Here is a 16942-nt window from a genome sequence, read left to right on the forward strand (position 1 = left end):
CTTATGGATCGACCAGCTGGCGTTTAAAATTCATCGAAATAATTCGACGCGTTCATAGTAACAAAATAAGCTCCGTTCTAAAACAAAAATAATCGCCACGTCAGAACATCGTTTGCGTTATTAAAGAAATTTAACTCACGAATCGTGCGAAAGCTGCCGTGACTTCTCACAAGCTATGAAAAATTTCCGACCATCTGGAACTGTCTATCTTATCATGCCGCGTGTTGATCTTCCGTTTCGTCTGTCGTTTCCCAAGAGAAAAAAAAAAACAAAAAGAAGACAAAAAGAAAATGGAACAGAGAAACACAAATAATTGAAACGATAATATTGTATGAAAAAAAAAAGATCAAATCTGTATGAAACAAACAGTGTTGGGCAAAACAGTATTTGCAAAAATTAAAATGTTTATAGAGATTGATTCCCACAGCTATAGAGATTATTTATTTAATTTGAGATAATTGCTTATTTTTATATTGATTGAATTATATTATTTGAGATATTTGATTTTGCAAATATTTTAATTATATGTTCCTCAGGATAAATTTGAAATAAATATTCCTCTCGTTGTACGCGTAATGAAATATCTGATGGAATTTTTATATTTGCAAAATTACAATAAAATGGTCTTTAAAAATGTTCAACAAATAAGATAAAATGAAATTTAATTTCAAAGATGATGCCTGATATTGATAATCTAGACTGTTCATAAATTTAAATTACATTAATAATAATAATAATAATTAGACGCGTCTAATAATAGTTTTTGTAACTTTAAATGGTCACGTGTTGATTTCGTTTATATATACAATTATATAAAATTTAATATTGTTGAAATAACTTGTGATAAAGGTTGCGTAGGAATCAGAACAATGCACAATCATTGTCCCTAAACACCAATTTCGGCGCCCCCAGTGTAGAGAGTAGAGGATACATAGTTTCGCAGAAGTAATCATGAGGCTACTATAAAGTTGCCTGTTTGTCTGAAATGTCTACATTACTGAAGGCAAGTAGTTCCTTCCGAAATAGCAATCGTGAAGGACAACATTTAAAACGATTAATGCAAATTTAGCACTTGCATTAATTAATTTTAATTAATGATTCCCGTTTCAAATAAATATTTTCAACATATAATGCTATATGCATCATTGCCAAACGAAATAAATAATTCAAATACTGCTCAAATATTTCCGACATGTTTTACACGAAATGTGTCCACGACTGGATGTAAAACGACATAAATTATTTTCTGAAAAAAATTTGTGACAGTTTTTTCAAGATACTCCAAGATGACGTAGAGAATTTCTTTTTAATGGATCGAAAAACGGTGGCAACATTTGTTATCAAGCTGCTGGCACGTTGTCAACCATTAAGCTCGATGCATTTTCATCGTCTCTGAATCGACTTCGACGTTCGAGAGAAAAAAAGACAGTAAAAGAGAAAAGAGAGAGGGGGGGGGGGAACAGACAGATAAAAAAAGAAAATACATCAGTCCTAGCATTAGCGCATCGATTTTAAACATGTGTGCTTATGTCTGATGAACTTCGATGGCTGACATACACGGAAATAGCCGCGGGGGTCATCCCATTAAGTAATCTGACATAGATTACGGAATCGATATCGAGGATTAATTCGCCTCATCGTCGTAGCACCGTTTTAGTTGTACGTACCCTCTGCGAAAACGAAGATCGAAAAATAGATTGGAAACGGAAAACGAAAGCTTCTGAATGTATTATACTTATCTTTCACACTTGTACCATTGTAGTTACGTTTTCTATTAATTTTTAGCTTTCAATTTTGAGACAATTCTCCTCCTACAATATTTCTCGACGATCCTCTTATTAATATTCTTACGTTTGCTTCTAATTTTAGCTTTCGAAGCTTAAGATACTTCACGAGTATCTTGAGACGACTCTCCTGACGAAACAATTTTAAACGTGATCTTAAACAGAAATAAAATACAAAATAATATTCTGTTTATTATACAGAATCGTTCAGCGAAAAGGATAATATGAACGCATTGCTTCTGTCTTTCACAAAATTAAAATTAACTTTCGAATCTTCCAAACTAACAATTTTAACATGACATATTATGTTAACAAAGTTTTGTCACATTTCCAGAATTTTCTTTTATAAATATATATATATAATACTGGTAAAGGAGAAATATTAGGAAAGTATAATATTTATTTCATAATATTTAAATTTATAGTGCATAAAATGTAGAAATCTAGTGTTGAAAGTTAATCAGATACGTTTCATTCGATTGTGCTTTAAAGTATATAGCACTTTTTTGAAAATTATTGTTCGGATGGCTATTTGTGAGTCACATTGTTTTTTCTCAAACAGAACTTTAAACTAGAAAACAATTGATTCTAGATTGCTTACTCATTGTCAGAGTACGAAGACCCACATCCCTCCCTTTCAAAATCAATTAAAAATTGAGAATTCATTCAATTGTCAATTTCTCGTGCGCTCAGTTATAAATTGTTAGTCAAAATCACCGCTCTAGTGAACAATTGTGTCTATCCATGGAATCCAAAATTATAACTAAATACTGAAATTTTACTTGTACTTTTGAGAGCGCTTATTAAAGATTACATATTTTATAATATTTTAATTTTAATGTAGTAATATTTAATTTTAATTTTATAATTTTATAATATTATTACATTAATTATATATATAATATTGCATTATATTATATATAATATAGCAGGGACACAAGAGCCTCCGGGAAAGGACAAACGTCTAAGCAAGCTATTACATTGTGACGTCGGTTGCTCGTGTACAAATAACGGAGAGTGACACGTTGGAAGTCACTTCCTCATTAAAGCCGCTAGCGCGCACATGCCTTCAAAGCATGATAGAAGTAATAGACGTAGATACCGAGATAACACGCAGCAACACGAAAAGATTATACATGTCAGCTCTCGCGGAGTGAATTCAACGTGAGTACAACAACAAAATGAAAACGCAAGAATGGAAGACTAGAACGCCAGCGCATCCTAAATGATCGGAAAAATTTAATCAACTAAGTCTTTCAAGTCGAAGATTTGCAAAGTTGGCCTTGGTATTCCAATCGCTATTTCGGTGAACTTTCACCAATGAATTCAATCTCACGGCGAGTTTCTAATATTGTTTTCTTGAAAGTCGATGAAAATTTTCATTCGAGCTGCAAATGAAAACGTGTAGAACATAGATAAATAACAATCGATGAGAATTTCCAAGCGAGAATTGAAATTCGAAAAGATCGCGAATGAAAACGTTCGAGCGAAAATTTCATTACAGAAAAAAAATATTGCCGACTGAAGGTTCGCCGATTGCGAAGGACACGCTCGCGTTCTATTATAATCCCCGTATCGAAACGAAAATTCTCATCAGCAAAGGTAGATTAGATCGCGAGGAGATCGTCGTAAGATCGGCGGTCGCAATCAAACGGCGTGAAGTTAAATCCAGCGGTCAAAGTTCGTCGAAATAGCGGTCGGGATACTGGGGCTGGCTTCGCAAATATTAAAGTTTCTTTGTTCAGAGGATATTACGTTGTACCAATACGGGGGCTGGAGAAGCTCGTGGCGTCAGGTGGTGAAACATAGTTGCCAGAGTGTCTGTAGTTTTCCGTAAAAAAGTTCGAACACGTTAAATCGCTGATGCTGCTGAACAGGTTACCGATAACGTATCGATCATGCAAAAAAAAAAAAAAAAACGTTGGCCGACGCGGACTATTCTTAAACTTTTAGGCATGTGAAACTGTCGACGTGTATATGTGTATTCGGGACATTTCTATTGACAAAATGACGCTGTCACTTTCCTGTTCGTAAAAGGGGAAATATTCTTGGAAACGTAGCTTGTAATGGTGGGTAAACGCGATTAAACGTCGGGTAAGCAACGTTATCGGTAGAAACAACTATAGATGAGAGCGGCGAGGGTCTTGGGCCGGGGATCGATCGATTCATTTTCGAAGTCCACGAGAGACACGTTTACTCTGTAACCCCGTGGAACAATGCGGTCGTGCCATAGTTAGACCGCGTGGCATAGGTTCTCGCTAATAATCCGCCTCGATATATTTAGGCCGATCGATATAGACGGACGTGTGCGCCGTGCTTTACGCGAACCTGTACGCCACTTTCACGAACGGCGAGGGATGATTGTTTTGTCGCGTACGAAGCTTCGGATATCCATCTCCCGAGATATTTACTTTGCGCACGATACTTTCATCTTTTGAAAGATTCTACGATGAAAGGAGGATATTCTTGAAAGTTAAACGTTTCTCGTTTCGTAATTGCGTGGCGAAGGTTGAGGAGGATCGACTGACAATGAGAGTAGAAGTTTTAAAACGATCGTTGAAGCCGGCAGAAACGGAGTCGCAAGAGGTATAAAAATGGCACCGGCAGTCTCCACAAAAATAATTCCGGTTTCTGGGTTATCGATTCCAGAAAAGAAGAACCCTATCCTGGAATATTTCCTTTTCTCGTAATATCTGATAACATGCGATAATAATCATTTTCTATAAAAAAGGAAATGTTATCCTACGCGTGTCGAAAAATTATTAATTCAAGAGATACGGCAATTTTAATTTTTCAAAAATCTACGCGTAAAAAGCAAGGACAGTAGACTGTTTCTTTCTTTCCTTCTCTTTCGTACAAAAGATTTTATAGGATTGAGATTAAAATATCGTCTAAACTAATGATCTTTCGACATAAACAGCTTAATACAATTTTATAGAAAATGATGCGCTATATCGATATAGTGCATTAAAATATATATCGTTCCATTCAAAAAAGTGGTGGTAAATTTGTGATTTCTACAAAAGAATTACTTTGAACTGTTTCTTTTTATTCTTTTGTATAACATATAATTTACAAGCAATTTATATTACATTTGTGAATCACTGTGCATTCTGTCTAAGAATTACTGTGTCGTTTCATCGTACCATCGCGTAATCGTGAAAAATCGATAAAAGATTCGAACGGATGTTTAAAGTGGCGGGACGGCAAAGGAAGAAGAAAATATAACTAGGCGGATTACGCGCGGGATTACCATAGCAAAACAGAGCAAGAGCGATTCAGTGAGCATGATAATGTTCCCAGAGCGAATCTCCATTTTCCAGACGACATTGTTTCGCGTTCACCCGGCGAACGCTACGAATTCCCTTCGGTATTCAATTCGAGAGCGTGGCATACACAACAGAGGAGCCGCTGTTAAAAGGAAAGCTAACGAGGACATTCAGAATCCGTTTCTTCTGTAGCAGGACTTGTGGCCACTACCTCTTAATATATAGCGACTTTTAGTGCCAACAATGAGACCAGATGCCGAAACAGAGTGAGGATTAGGAAGAAGAAGAAAGAAAGAGAGAGAGAGATAGAGAGAGAGAGAGAAAGAAAGCAAAAAGGACCTAACGAGACTTTTGTCGCAAGATTGGGGAGCGTTACTCACCGGAAGTGCAACAATAAGTCGTTAATCGTGGGAACGTTAACCGTGTTTCATTCCTTGAGATTCCTTTCTTGACTTTCACGGAGCTAATACGATCAGCAGGAACTTTTTCGCGTCGAGTTTCTGCTGAACTTTCGGCAAAGTTGCAAAAGCCTGGACTCGATCGAGTGGCAATGGTTCCCCTTTTGCTAGACGCGGCACTGAACGACCAGCTGCGCCCGAGAGATGAATTGAAAGCGGTGGTATGCACGAAGAACATACTATGCGGCCATTAGAGAGACCGCTTCGACGATATTAAGTTATGAACAAAAGCCCGTGGTCAACGGGGGCTACGTGGTTTATCTCGCTCTTCCGGCGTCGAAATCAATTTCGTTTCGTCGAGCCTCTTTAACGGAACGATTAATTCATTCACTGTCAGTGGAATTCCTTGTTGTTAGAAAGAAAGAACCGTTCAACGACCGTGTTCGGAAATATTGTACAATTTTCCGCGATCCAAAGTTGGTTTATTGCGATTGAACGACGAGACAGGATCGTTAAGGGAAGTGAAGCTTGCCTCGTGAACGATACTCGAGTCAAAGTTCGAAAGCAATCGAGTTCTCCGGCGAAGCGACCAAATTCTCGAAATGCAAATGACACGAGATCCCGTTTTCACTGGACGTCCGCTGGATTCGGAGTTGTTTCATTGAAAGGTGAATAGACGAGGTGATGCGTAAATTGAGTTTTAGGGACCACCGACGTTAACGATGACTTCACGATTTTAAGAACAATTTCGGTAAAAGTATAAGAATACACATAAGAGATACGTATTCATCTCGTGTATAATTCTTCAAAACCGTCGTGAAATCATTCCACCGGTCGACATACCGTTTCTTCCGGGCATGCCACGATCTTAGCGAGGAGGCCATCAGCAACTAATTTTTCATTCAGCGGGAACCATGTCAAGTGAGCAATTAGATCCGAGAGTTTGCTATTCCGAGCAATTCCTCGCAACAAACGCGGAAAAACGCCGTGGCAAACGGAATTTTTAATACCGCGAATCCCGCTAACAACGACGGATCAGCCGATGCGTCCCGAGGCGCGAGCGCGAACTTTAATATTTCAAGGTTTGCGTCCAAAGGTTGACCAAAGGAACTGATCGCGCGTAATATGTACACCTGAGGCAAAGAAGAACCTGCATCATAGTTTTTTTTTTTTTCTTTGAAATTTAAATTAACGTCACGAATGACACGAGCACAGTACTAGCTTTCTTTCTTTCGAAGGCGCGAAATAATAAGATGGAGAAAGAGAAAGGTGGAGAAAAATTATTCATCAGCAGTAAATACAACGGGTGCGGCGGGGTTTAATTCCCGCGCGGCTCTCTTGTTTTTTGGCGGGCCGCGAGAGCCAGTGAGAAAAAGAGAAGGATCAGTTGGCGGAACGATAGCATTGCAAAAGTTCCACGGCATTTTCCTTTTTTTTTTTTTTTTTTTTTTTGACCCCCTTCCGACGTACGCCAATTTCGAAATTGCTGCTATGGCGCGAGTCGCGTACGCGACCAAACAGAGAGAAGGAGAATCCATTTCACCCCTCTGGCCACCATTTCGAACCGTTTTCCTGCCGTTTAATGCGTTTTCTCCCACCTTCCATCGCGAAGTTTCCGATGTTAATGGCACCAGGGGAATAAAATATACCTATACGCTCACTCTCTGTTTACTTTTATTGCCGTAGAGTGCACAAAAATGATGTCGTACGTCTTCAATATACACGAGTAATACAGAACGCAATCCTTAACCCGAGAAGAATATTTAACGTGACTTTTGTAAGATCAGTTTTCGGGGATCATAATTCAAAGTAAAAATATTACACCATAGAAACCCATATCTTGATTCATTACAAATAAGTAACAATCATAAAATTTTCCAATCATTTCGTCTTTCAAAAATTCATCTTTCCCTAATGGTTGTTTCTGTAAAAATTTGGAAAACATCAGTTAATTATAAATTAAAAAATCTGTCATATTATTATACATCGATATTTATTAATAAACAAATTGCCTCGATTATTTTTTCGTATTTTCACGTATTTCGCACTGGATTCTTTTGTTTTATAGTTAATTTTATAACTTTACTTATATATGTATATGTGACGTGTTGGATCGAAGTTGAACGATGCTTAACCTAAAACATTTCCTACGTCCCACCCCCCTCGGATCCACCGTAATCTCCCACAAACCACCTAATCTCATTCACCAGACTCGTCCGATTCCGCACTCCCATCGAATCCAGTGGCGTTTTGTTCGTCGATACCCTAATCCTTAATCGTAGTCGTAGGAAACGTGTCGGTGGTCACAGGGTGTGCCGAAATTACGCAACTTTACAGTCGATTGTCGTTCGCAGAGTACGGAACAATGGTGGTGAACGTTCAAAACGCGTGTCGTTACCACGTAAGGTGTGTGTGTGTGTGTGTGTGTGTGTGTGTGTGTGTGTGTGTGTGTGTGTGTGTGTGTGTGTGTGTGTGTGTGTGTGTGTGNTATATACACACTGTCTGTCGTTGTACCGCGATGCCAGACGCTGGATAAAAAGGAATAAACGTGGGCAGGCGGCCAGAGAATCCGCCTCTCCCCGAGATTCCTCTGCTCTCGCTGTCGATGACTCATGTGCACTGCTATCGTGGCCAAAAATATGCCTGGTGCCACGCTGGCGAACCATGACGAGAAGATTGACGAACAACGTGCCGCCACGACTCGCTCGATTGATTCGAGTAAAAGATTGATTCGACAGGGGATGTGCTGTTCGAAGAAGTTGCAATCGATTGATTGTTGGAAATTGCAATCGATTGGCCGTTGGAAGCTGTAATCGATATTTCTTACGTCTTTCTTAATTTTTTATATTCTTCAATTTAGATAGATCTTTGTAACAATATATGTCAGATTGTTAAAATGTTGGGAATTCCTCTCATTCTGTATTTTGTTATCAGACTGCCGGTTTTTGTCTTTCTTGTATTTTCAATAGCACAAGAAGAATCTAAACAGAAACTCGTTTCGTGTGCTATGTATAAAATATTTCAAGATATTTTATATATCTTTGCATGCAACTGCAATTCTTATTCGATGAATTCCATAAAAATCGTCAGTCTATTTATTATACATTCTTCTTCATGATGAAAATTCCAAAGTTAATTTTGCACGATCTTCAATATTCAGTGATATAAATTAAGAATTGAAAGTTGATCGATAATTTTAACTTTGAATTTAAATACTTGAATCTTTATTCCATAAATGTATTTTCTGTCGCTTTAAATCAAAATATGTGGGTCATCTACGTTTGACGCGTACATGTTTTAATATTTGAAAAATTTTACTCTCTGATCTTGTCTTCTTTAAACATATTATTAATTATTGCAATCATACTGGACATTTTTAACTATTCAGTAAAATTCTTGTGAAAAAGCGAGACTCAAGTTGCAAAGATTATTAAAATTAATTATAAAGATTATAAAAATGTATTAATTTATTAATTAAAATCGTAATCTTCTAATGAATGAGTTTCTAAAATAATTTTCGCTTAACTCAACAAATTATTTGTCACATTTTAAAGCTTCTTGGTATTATTCTTGGTATTATTCCGAACAAAAGTGGTCCACGTTCTCAGAATAAGGGTTAATAAATTGCAGATATATTTTGCATTCCTACTGAAAATATACACGTTTATGAAAAGCGTTTACCACATTTTGATTTTGCGTGATTACAGAACACGTTTATGAAAAGCGTTTACCACATTTTGATTCTGCGTGTATACAGATTTACGAGGCGAGCGTGCATTAATGCTGCTACCATGACGATAATCAGAGATGTAGACTGTAAACATTTCAAAAATAAACGATGGGGTGGGGTATGTATATCATTATAACACGGTATAACGGTAATTTAAGGTTTGTAAATTTTTCTTCAGAAAAATTCAGTGGCTGAATGAAGAGAGTTCAACAGGAAAGATTTTTACGATTCGTATATTTCAATCTGTGCCCCCATTCGAAAAGTTTGAAACAGTTAAACTCCTCTAACTCGATTCTGCCCGTTCCGTTTCTCCGAAAACTCTCGTTGAAGATCAAAACGTGCATTTTTCACTCTGTAATTTGCCTAGTTCAATAAAAAAAAGAAAAAAACAAACTGCTGTAATACGAATGGCTGATCTTTAACGATGAGTGCAACGACGAAGAATTAAATGGCTCGATTAAGACCCTTGTAACATCGCTCACGTGACACGCTCTCGTAATCGAACAAAACGTGAGGTCTTTACAGACGTAACAACGTTGACGATCGTTCGATAAACTTTTACAATGAAGGGGAACACGACATTTTGAACAAACCGCGGGTTTTATGAAAGACAGGCAATCTATTCGCGAAGCGGACACTTTGGCCACGATATTATATAAATATGCGACGGGCTTCACGAACGTAGGCCAACATATTGATCCATTCGTCGTCCTCGAAGGCAATGCGTACACGTCTCGCCGAAGGAAACGCAGAAGAATTAGGTAGCAGAATAAGACTTGTTGCGAGGTCAATTGCGAATGGCCACTGGGTTATTGCCAATGTGGCTGTTTTAAAACGTGTTTTATACGATTTGGTCGACGGTTAATGGGATTCGAATGATCGAATGATCGAATGAAAGCTGATAGCGAACGATTGATCATCGAAGGATTTCGTGTGGAAAATATCGGCTGAATTGTTACATCGGTGGCTCCCCCTTCGCGTCGCATTTTTGGCCAATCAATAAACGCGTCTATTACGAAGCGTCGAAAAAAGAAACGGGCCATTACAAGGTAGATCGATAAGTTTCTAGCGGCAATCGGGCCTTTCGTTCTACATAACGGGTTGCTCTTTTGGGATCGACCCGTCGAGCGAATCTGTTCACGGGACGTCACGCAACGAGCGACATAGAACGATCGACGCAGAATCGACCACGAAATGGCCATTGGATCGGCGATGTCGTTACGTCTTAGTCTAATCACTTTGACCTAAATTCCAGGCGCGTCGTCGAAAATAGGTCACGGAGAACGCACTGAAGAGGCTGTAACGGAAACTTCACGCACACTCGTCGCGTCGAATTTTTCCTCGCACGGTTATCCGTCATCGAGACAAGGGGACAATGAGAGACGAGGGAAGGAAAAGGGGAGGGTAAAAAAGCGAGAAAGATGCACTAAAGCGAAGGGTAAAAGCGACGTTAGAAGGTGAGAATGAAAAACCTGCAGTCGACTGACCTGATTCTCGGAGCTGAGCAGCTTCAGCTGTTCGTTGATCAGGCTGTACTTGGAACTCTCCTCTTTTCTCAGCGCTCTCTCCTTCTTGAGCTCGGGACTCCAGAAGGTCTTGATGCTGTGCATCGAGCTGCCGAGCTTTTGGTTCGTCAGCTCGAGCTCCTTCTTGAGGTTCCCGAGCTCTCGTTGGAGATCGTTGTTCTGATTTTGGAGTTCACCGATATAGCCACTGCTGTCACGCAGCATGTGCGGATTCGGGCTCTGTCTGGCCGATCTTGAACCGTACAGCTCATCTTCCAGGTAGAGTCCACGGTCGCGACTACGTTCACGGGGATCGCGTATCGGCACGAACTCGCGATCGTGATCGAGAAGACCCGCGGATGCACGATCGAGGCTGGTGTACCTCGCTGACATGCCCGCCGAGCTGGACATGGCGGGTCTCGAGGCGCTTCTGGATCTGTGATGTCCGCCCCCACCGCCCCCGGTCGACATACTCCTACCCCTCTCCTCGAGCATCACGGGACTGGCGAGGTCCTCGTCGCGGGAGTAGTACGGACTGCCCAGCTGATGGTGATGGTAGCTGCCGTATCCGAGGTGCTCCGGCGAATTGTTTCCGCTACGAGTGCCTCTCTTACGACCCAAAGGACTGCCCCGACCGCTCGCATAGCTTCTCGATGGGCTACGGTCGACCGTGGGCAGCTCGCCCACGCGACGACCGCTTCGAGGCGAACGAGTGCCACCTCCTGGCCCGACTACTCCGCTTCCGCTTGAGTACGGATCCCGCGACATTGTATACCTGCTATATTCTCCTATATAATTTCTATCAATCGTTCTCCTCCCGGTTCGTAATGGTTCGTAATGGTTCGTAGTTGGCGCGAATGTTCCTTCCGCCTTCTCGTGGGGGATTCCGTGAGATTGATCGCTACGTCTCTACGCTTCGCTGCTGCTCCTCAGATAACTCTACGATTACGTATCGTAATACTAAATTGGTCGGTGCTTTTTCTCCACGATGCGAGTTGTTTGTTCAAGTGCGTCGAGAATTCCCTAATTCGTCGAGTTTCTCTAATTTCTCTTCCGTTCTCCTCTTTTTCTCTTTTCTTTTTTTACTTTTCCCTTTTTAGCGATTTCTATGATTCCTCCGTCCTACGCGATTCACGTTGATCTATCGTTACCTCTCGCGGATCAGCTATCTCCGAGTGTATCTCGCACAGCGCGTTTCGCGTTTCAGGCACGTGCGCCGATCCTCGATGATCCGTTTCGATCGTTCTTCTATGCCACGGTGCCCATCTAATCGAGCGCCGATCCGTTGTTAGAGTTCTTCGCTTTCGTCCGAATTTTCGACGCAACGTGGTCCCGAATCGGTTTGGCAGCTCTTCTAATCTACGCGAAAATGTACGTCCACGAGCGGCGAGCATTGACAACAACGCCTAACGCGTCGATCGAACAGAGGTTCGGCGATCGATCGGCTTCATCGTACGTACGACAGATCCACCTTGATCAAATCGAATCACCGGCAGGCCACAAATTCTCTTTCTCTCTCTCCCTCTGTCTCTTCCTCTTTCTTTCTCTCCGTTTCTTTCTCTTGCTACTCCTCGCCGATCCACCTTCTCGCTGGAAAGCCGTGCTGCACGCGTGGCTTGTCCCGTGTATGCGTGAGGTCACGACCCTCGTACTCGACGATCGATCTTTGACCTTCTTTCACCGGTAAAGCCCATCGAGTGGAAATGGATAGAGATCGAGGGGGAGAGAGAAAGAGAGGAGAACGATTCCTTTTTCGCGACGAATTCGTGCTTCACCGGCTGGCTCACCGTACCGATATCCTCCTCCTTTATCTTTCCTCTTCCTCCGTGTCTCTTCCGATCTCTCCTCTCTCCCTCGCCCTCCGTCTCGCGAATCCTCCGGACGGATGCCTCGCCGTGTTCGTGTCTCGGTGTCCAGTCGCGAGAACCGACTCTCTTCCGTGAAACCCTTTGCCAACACGGGGCCGGAGCAGAGCGGTTGGGGCGCGTGCGTGCGTATTTTACGCGCGTCTGTTTACCAGCCGTGTGTCTACACGCGCCGCGGCGTTCCCGTTTCGCAAAATCCGTACCACTTTGACTCCCTTCTTATCGATCTCATCCTCGCCTCTGTTCTCTTCGGTCCCGTGATCGTCTCGCCTCCACGTTCCGTTGTTCACGTTCCTCTATATTCTTCCCTCTCCTCACGCCTCCTTTCTCTTTCTACCTTACCTTTTCCTCCCTCCCTCTCTCTCTCTCTCTCTCTCTCTCTCTCTCTCTCTCTCTTCCTCCCCCTCTCTGTCTTCGTACCCTCCTCGTCACCGACCACGACGACGATCACGGCGCCGACGACGACGACGACGACGACGAAGACGACGATCTACCGACCGATCCGACCTACCGCCCGAACCGCCACTATCCACCATCCACCACGACTCGACACCGCCACACTTCCGTGCACCACTCTCTCTCGCTACCTGCTACCGCCACCAACCTCGCCGACGCTGCCACCGCTGCCGCGCACACACCTATGTGCCCTCTCTCTCTTTCACCCTCGGACTCGCCCTTGCTCTCGCCTTTCCTTCCGTACACGTATACGTACACATGCACGCTCGTGCTCGGTCGTACACCCCCGTCTTCACACGAAACGAGAAAGCGTGGTCGCGCGCGATAGTATCCTCGCGTATTATCCTCGTGAGTACGACGGATCTGTCCTCCGTCAGGATCGGAAGCGTGCTGTTTCGTTCTCGGAGGCGACGCGCTCGACCGGCCGGATCGGTGACCACACGCCTCAACACCACGCACTCACGGGACTAAACTGTAACCGCTAGCGAACCACCCTTTCGTTTCACCATCGCCGGCTGCCTCGTTCCTTCCTTCTCTTCTTCTCTTCTTCCCCCGACTCCTCTCTCTACATACGTTTTCCTACTCTAGCTCTACTCTACTCTCCTCTCTCCTCTCTTCTACTCTACTCTCCGCTCCTCTCCGCTTCTCTTCTCTTCTCTTCTCTTCTCTTCGCTCCTTCGGGTAAAAGCGGCGCGCACGCTGCCGAGCCTCTCTCCTACCCCCTACGTGATCACACGAGCACGTCGCCTCGTGTACGCACGCCACTACGATTCCCACTACCACCACCGGCTACTACTACTAGCAGCGATTAAGTGGACCGCGTCGGCAGCGCCCTCCGTCGACGTCATCGACGTCGTTACGACGGACTACTACTATCGCGAGCACGAGCATCACGCGCCGCGTTGTTCGCTCGATTCCTCGCGCTCACCCCCACCGCACACCCCTCCGGCCATATTCCCCGATCATCCTCGCCCCACCAGCCTCGTTTCTTGTCTCTCCCTCCTGCGCAGACGAACGACAGCAGCGCGCGCGCAGATCCATGCCGGGTCGACGGATGATTTTTGGACCAGCTCCGGACGATTCGAAGGCTTACGTTTCCTCTTCCTACGGGTTTTGTTTGCCTATCCGCTCTCTTCTGCCGGATAGAAGGGGAGCGGCCTCTAATGGGAAAACTTTGTCCGAAGGAATTTCACGGAGACACCCGTCGTCCCTTCCCTTTTTTTTTTCTTCCTCCCCTCGGTTCGGCAGATTTTTGTTTTCGCCTCTCTTCTCGGGGTGAAAGATCTTACCCGGGGGGGTTATTGTAACTTCGGCGGTTCGAATTTGTTGTTTGGACGCATTCGTTCGATTCCCATGTAAGAGGGATTATTTCGTTTACGGGGTCCTCGAGCATTGGGAATGAAAAATTTGCAAGATTCATCCGTGAATGAGCTCGGTCACAGGGTTGATCGACGTGTCCTGTATCCACCGGTGAAAAATGATGAGAACCGCCGCGAATTCGTTTCGTTGCGATTGTCAATGGTTCGTGAATGAAGAGTCAAAGGCTGATAAACGCAGCACCGGCTCGCGAGTGGTGGCGAATCGGCCGAGGCGCCCCTGCCCAAGAACGAACGTCGATATCGATTCGTCGTTCGTTTTCCTTTTTCTTTCTCATCCTTCTGTAGCTTCTCAGAATTTTCCCAAACGTCGACCTTTATTACTCGTTTTTCGACAGTAGCTTTATTAAAAATCATTGTCGATGTGGAATTCAGCAAAACGTAGGCTTACGTGATTTTTAATTTCTTCGTCCAACGCGACGTTTCGCAAAGTTTCGAGTAGCGAAGCTCGTTTCCTCGCGCCTAGAGGTATTCAAAATTTCTTTGAGAATCTTTGACGCGAAAATTTTTGAATGGAAACACTCGAACGTGGCACCCGGCTTTTGTGACGCGTTCCTGAGTACACGTTCCACTTCGCAGCCCCTCGTCTCACCCCCCTGGCGACCGTCGACCCGGCGTACGACATCGCAATCAATGAAGCTACGATTCACCGAGCAGTGCCGTGCCGTCAACTGGCACCTACAGTTTCAGTTTCACGAAACCTGGCACCTCGTAAATTTTCCCCGTGATAATTCCCAATAACTCCGTGCAACGTACAAATGAACGATCACGCATCGAAATAAATCAAGCGAAAGGACGAACATTCCCTTCCAACGAGTTTGTTCGATCGAGAGAATTGGAGAAAACGAATTCACATTGGAATTTTCAGGGTGCTTCTGTAATATCAGATCGAATAATCGACGTTCGACCTTTGAAACTTTATCTTCTCCAGGGGGCGAGAGGGGGGAGGGGGGGGAGGGATAGGTTACGGGCATTGTTGCAAGCTCACGTATCGATTCGCGTGGAATTGGGAAATTGTGTTATTCTCGGACGGAGAGAATTTAGAGCAGAGAAACGTGTCTCGGTTGAGAAAAGTTGGGAATCGTTGTCGCGGCTCGTGGAAGGCGAGGGAAATGCGCAAGCCCGTGTTTTACGATCGGGCTAGCGGCTTCTTTGACAACGCCAGACGCCAGGGAAAAGCCATCCCTTCGCGTTTTTCATTCCTTCGCGTTCCATCCTAATCTCCGAGGGTGAACCCGTCATCTTTGAATTCCTGTTTTCTTCTCGCTAACTCCTGTTTACCTAATGACTCAACGTCTGAAAAGACCCGTCGAATAACAGGGAACCCCCCCCCCCCCCTAGAACATAGAAATCTAAAGAAACTTTCGTGGCAACATTGTTGCACGCAGTTTGACATCAGGGATCAGCTGGCGCCACTAGCGAGGTTAGCTCTTTCCGGTTCGAATTAATTCCAGTGCTATACCAGACTCATAAAAATGAAATTTAAACGAGTTCTTGTAAATTTTCTTTTCTTTTGCATTATTTCTTTTCTATATTATTACATATATTTATTATTATTATTATCGTGCAAGGTAATCGAAAAATTGAAACATCGTTTAGGCAAATTGATATTTTCGCAAATAATTAATGTGAGCCAAAAGGGAATACTATGATGTGTAGTTTGCCTCGAATATTTTATATATTTTTCACTATTACGTGCGCTTTGCAAATTTTCGCATCTTGAAATTCTTCATAGCCGCGCAAACATCCGCAATCTTCATTGTTCATTATATTCTATACATTTTAAATTTTAATTTTAGTTTCCCTTATACTTTTGTGGTTGTTGGTAACGTCAATAGGAAGGGAGAATGAATCTGTCACGAGAGAAATAATTTTATCTCTGTGCATATGTTTTTTACGCGAAAAAGAGCGTAAAAAAATAACAGGAGTGGTGAATATGGTCTCGCGTCATTCGATGATAATCGCGATGATCTATCGGCATCCGCTATCGCGAGCTCTAAGCGATCGTCGACCTTTGCACTCCGATGCCTCGCCGCTCCGATATTGACCGACGATATCGCGAGCAGATCACGCTTGGTTGAACTTCATTCTCCAATTAATTTAGACACGATAGGCGACGTCGTCTCCCATTCAGAAGGGCCGTATTCATAATACGACGCCGGTGTGTGCATGCACCTCGTCCGAGTGCGTAGCGCGCTTCCTTTCAATTTTGATTCAACCGTGACGAAAAATGTCGCAATTGTGAAAATTTAATTTAATTGTGGGAATTTCAACTGTTAGATAAACGATTAATTTTAATTAAATTTCATCTTCAATGCATTATCAATAAAATCAAAGTTATCTTCAGTAATTACAATGAAGTATCATTCTTATCTGTTTTAAGATAAAACCGATGAAAAGATCAATCACGACAAACGAGAGATATCGACAAACATAATTTTTCCATAATTTACCGACATCTGATTAAAATCTCACGTGGAAGTTTTGGAATTTCGTTGCATGTATTCGCGCATATACTATACTATGCTAATTGCTTTGAATTCGTGGTACTCTTTTAGA

The 16942-nt window shown here is 42.8% G+C and overlaps 1 protein-coding gene across 2 annotated transcripts in view; it reads right to left on the reverse strand.

Annotated features, from left to right (window-relative positions):
* The window catches only part of LOC122534734 (ELKS/Rab6-interacting/CAST family member 1-like), a 34139-nt gene extending 21612 nt beyond the window's left edge, over positions 1-12527 (reverse strand). For both annotated transcript variants that reach the window (XM_043665661.1, XM_043665660.1), the window contains exon 1: positions 10669-12527. In XM_043665661.1, coding sequence (XP_043521596.1) covers positions 10669-11454 — 786 coding nt within the window. In that variant the 5' untranslated portion in view covers positions 11455-12527. The remainder of the gene's footprint in view (positions 1-10668) is intronic.
* Positions 12528-16942: the final 4415 nt, after the last annotated feature.

Source organism: Frieseomelitta varia, unplaced genomic scaffold (assembly GCF_011392965.1).
Source record: "Frieseomelitta varia isolate USP_RPSP 00005682 unplaced genomic scaffold, Fvar_1.2 scaffold_636, whole genome shotgun sequence".
Lineage (NCBI taxonomy): Eukaryota > Metazoa > Arthropoda > Insecta > Hymenoptera > Apidae > Frieseomelitta > Frieseomelitta varia.